The 2,476-nt window shown below is 39.9% G+C and overlaps 1 protein-coding gene across 1 annotated transcript in view; it reads left to right on the top strand.

The window, feature by feature from the left end:
- The window catches only part of LOC119414635 (rap guanine nucleotide exchange factor 4), a gene marked incomplete at its 5' end in the record, with an annotated part of 12,700 nt that extends 10,641 nt beyond the window's left edge, over positions 1 to 2,059 (top strand). Inside the window, 4 exon segments of the mRNA XM_037681737.1 lie at positions 704 to 791; positions 992 to 1,056; positions 1,171 to 1,225; positions 1,334 to 2,059. Of these exon segments, the coding sequence (XP_037537665.1) occupies positions 704 to 791; positions 992 to 1,056; positions 1,171 to 1,225; positions 1,334 to 1,461 (336 nt within the window). The 3' untranslated portion in view covers positions 1,462 to 2,059.
- Between the last annotated feature and the right edge of the window lie 417 nt (positions 2,060 to 2,476).

Below are 2,476 nucleotides of genomic sequence, written 5' to 3'. Positions count from 1 at the left end.
CAAACATCCATCCAACCTGTCAAACATCCATCCATCATCCATCCATCCAACCATCATCCAATCATCACATCCTTAGCATCATCCATACATCCATCCATCCAAACATCCAACCATCATCCATACAGACAAACATCCATCCAACCACCATCTATCATCCATCCAACCAACCATCCAACCATCATACATCCATTCAACAATCATCCATCCAATTGAATATCCATTCATCCAACCATCATCCAACAAACATACATCCAACTATCATCCAACAGTCATTCATCTATCTAATCAAACATCCAGCCAACCAAACTTCCATCATCCAACCAGCCATCCATCCAACCAAACATTCATCTATCTAATCAAACATCCGTCCATCTATCCATCCATCAAACCATCATCCTCCATCATCATAATTTGTTTTTCACTTCTTGTATTTACATTTTCATTTTATATACTTTTTAATTATTGTTTATTGTTGTTTGTACCTCATCTGTGTTTTTTATTTAAATCAGGTCTCTCTTGTAAATGAGTCCTCAAGGCTCAATGAGACTAACTTGTACAAATAATGGTTGAATGAATGATTGAATGAACAAAATCTTTACTGGTGCTGTACTGAAAGATGCAGTAAACACCTGAAGCAACTAAAACAAAGCAACCCCTCAGCTTGGCTGTACAGCCTGAAATTTGCCAACATGTTTCATGGCAGGACCCGTCAAGAAACCACCGGTCTTATCGACTGACTGTGACCAAGCTGGAGTCGCCGATCATCCCCTTCATGCCTCTGCTGCTCAAAGGTGTGTTTCAGTGTAGCCTGGAGCAGAAATATATGGCGCCTCTGTTATCTGTGATAAGTGCACACCAGCACTGAAACACAGCTGTCAGGTGACATGCTGAACTTCAGAGTTCTCTTTCATTTACACCAAACGTTTTATATCACTTCATGTAACACCAATGGATCATTTAATGTGTAACTAATGGAGGACTTTCTTTACAGATATGACTTTTACACACGAGGGCAACAAGACTTTCATTGACAACATGGTGAATTTTGAGAAAATGGTGAGTTCCTTTCCAATGCAAACCCAAAGAGAAATTAAACCTTTTGGTGGAGTGTGCTTTATACTGATTTTCTGCCTTTTCACATAACATTTAAAGTCATTTTTGTCCCTTTAGCGTATTATAGCAAACACAATTCGACAAGTGAGGCACTGTAGAAGCCAGCCGTTCAGTAAGTCTTCATATCAAACAGTAGTACTCGTTAATGCATGTATAATTACAAATGTGTTGTTAGCAAACTTCCCTTTTTCTGTTCTGTCTCGTCTATCTGGTCTGTTAGATCCTGACATTTGCCAGCCGAATAAGAACCAGGCAGAGGTACGAGGTTATGTTCGGAAGCTCTGCGTGATTGACAACCAGCGGGCGCTGACGCAGCTCTCCTACAGGCTGGAGCCTCGGCGGACATGAGCTCCAAATCTTCCACCGCCTCCACCTTCTCTGTGATGTTCGCATTATACAAAAACAACACACACATTAACTGTTTTAAACAACTAAAGAAAGGATATTTAGTAGCAAATCCCAGCAGTGACTTGATCTCTAACGTGGGCTATCATGGATCAAGGACTTCTACTGTGCCATTAAAAGCCTCTTCCTACTGGACAGACAGAAAGTGTTCAGCTGCTCTCGTCGCTGTGTCACGGCTCGTGGACTGATGGTTCGTTTTGTTCCGGTTGTTACTGTTTTGGACCTGTTAGATAGAACTATAATGTATAGAACGTGAATCAATATCCTGCATGACTGAGTTACAGAGTTCCATAGGCTTTGTGTTCTATACAATGGATTTCTATCAGAGAGTCCTGTACTGTTGTGTTCCCCGAAAGGAGTCCTATTTTACAATAACTGGCTGTTGAACAAACCTGACGACCCAACTCATGGAAAAACCCACAAAAGTGTAAAGTCTGAGACTCCTTTTCCATGTTACAGAACTCTAAGAGTATGCATTTACATTATAATCTAAATTATAATCAAAGTTTCTGAAATATCTAGGATTTGATGAGTAAGAATCAGTATTTGCTAACTAGACACTTCAAATCTAAATAACCATGTATTAGAATAATTACAACCCATGTGGGATTATGAAAAGTGTTTAAAATGATCCCTGCAGTATTATCTGTTTTTGTTGGTGCGCAGCTACAAACGTAAACGACTCTGAATGATGGCAGTGCTTGATTTGATCTGTTCTGAGATCAGCTGAACAATAAAACATCATTTCATTGGGACCGATGTATAGATTTAGAGTCTGAAGATAAACTGATGTTTGAGGAGAGCACTTGTCATATTCGGTCCGTGTGATTTTATTTTTGTATTTGTAGATTTGGAGTGTGTTGTTCATTTTTCTTTTGAGCTCAGGAGCTTTTGCTGTGATGATGTGCGAGGCTGGCTTTCCCCAAAGCTGCCTGTGAACCGTGTTTTATGTGTAGAC

The sequence above is a fragment of the Nematolebias whitei genome, chromosome 9 (assembly GCF_014905685.2).
Source record: "Nematolebias whitei isolate Nwh7 chromosome 9, NemWhi1, whole genome shotgun sequence".
NCBI lineage: Eukaryota > Metazoa > Chordata > Actinopteri > Cyprinodontiformes > Rivulidae > Nematolebias > Nematolebias whitei.
This window is presented reverse-complemented; position numbering and strand designations above follow the sequence as displayed.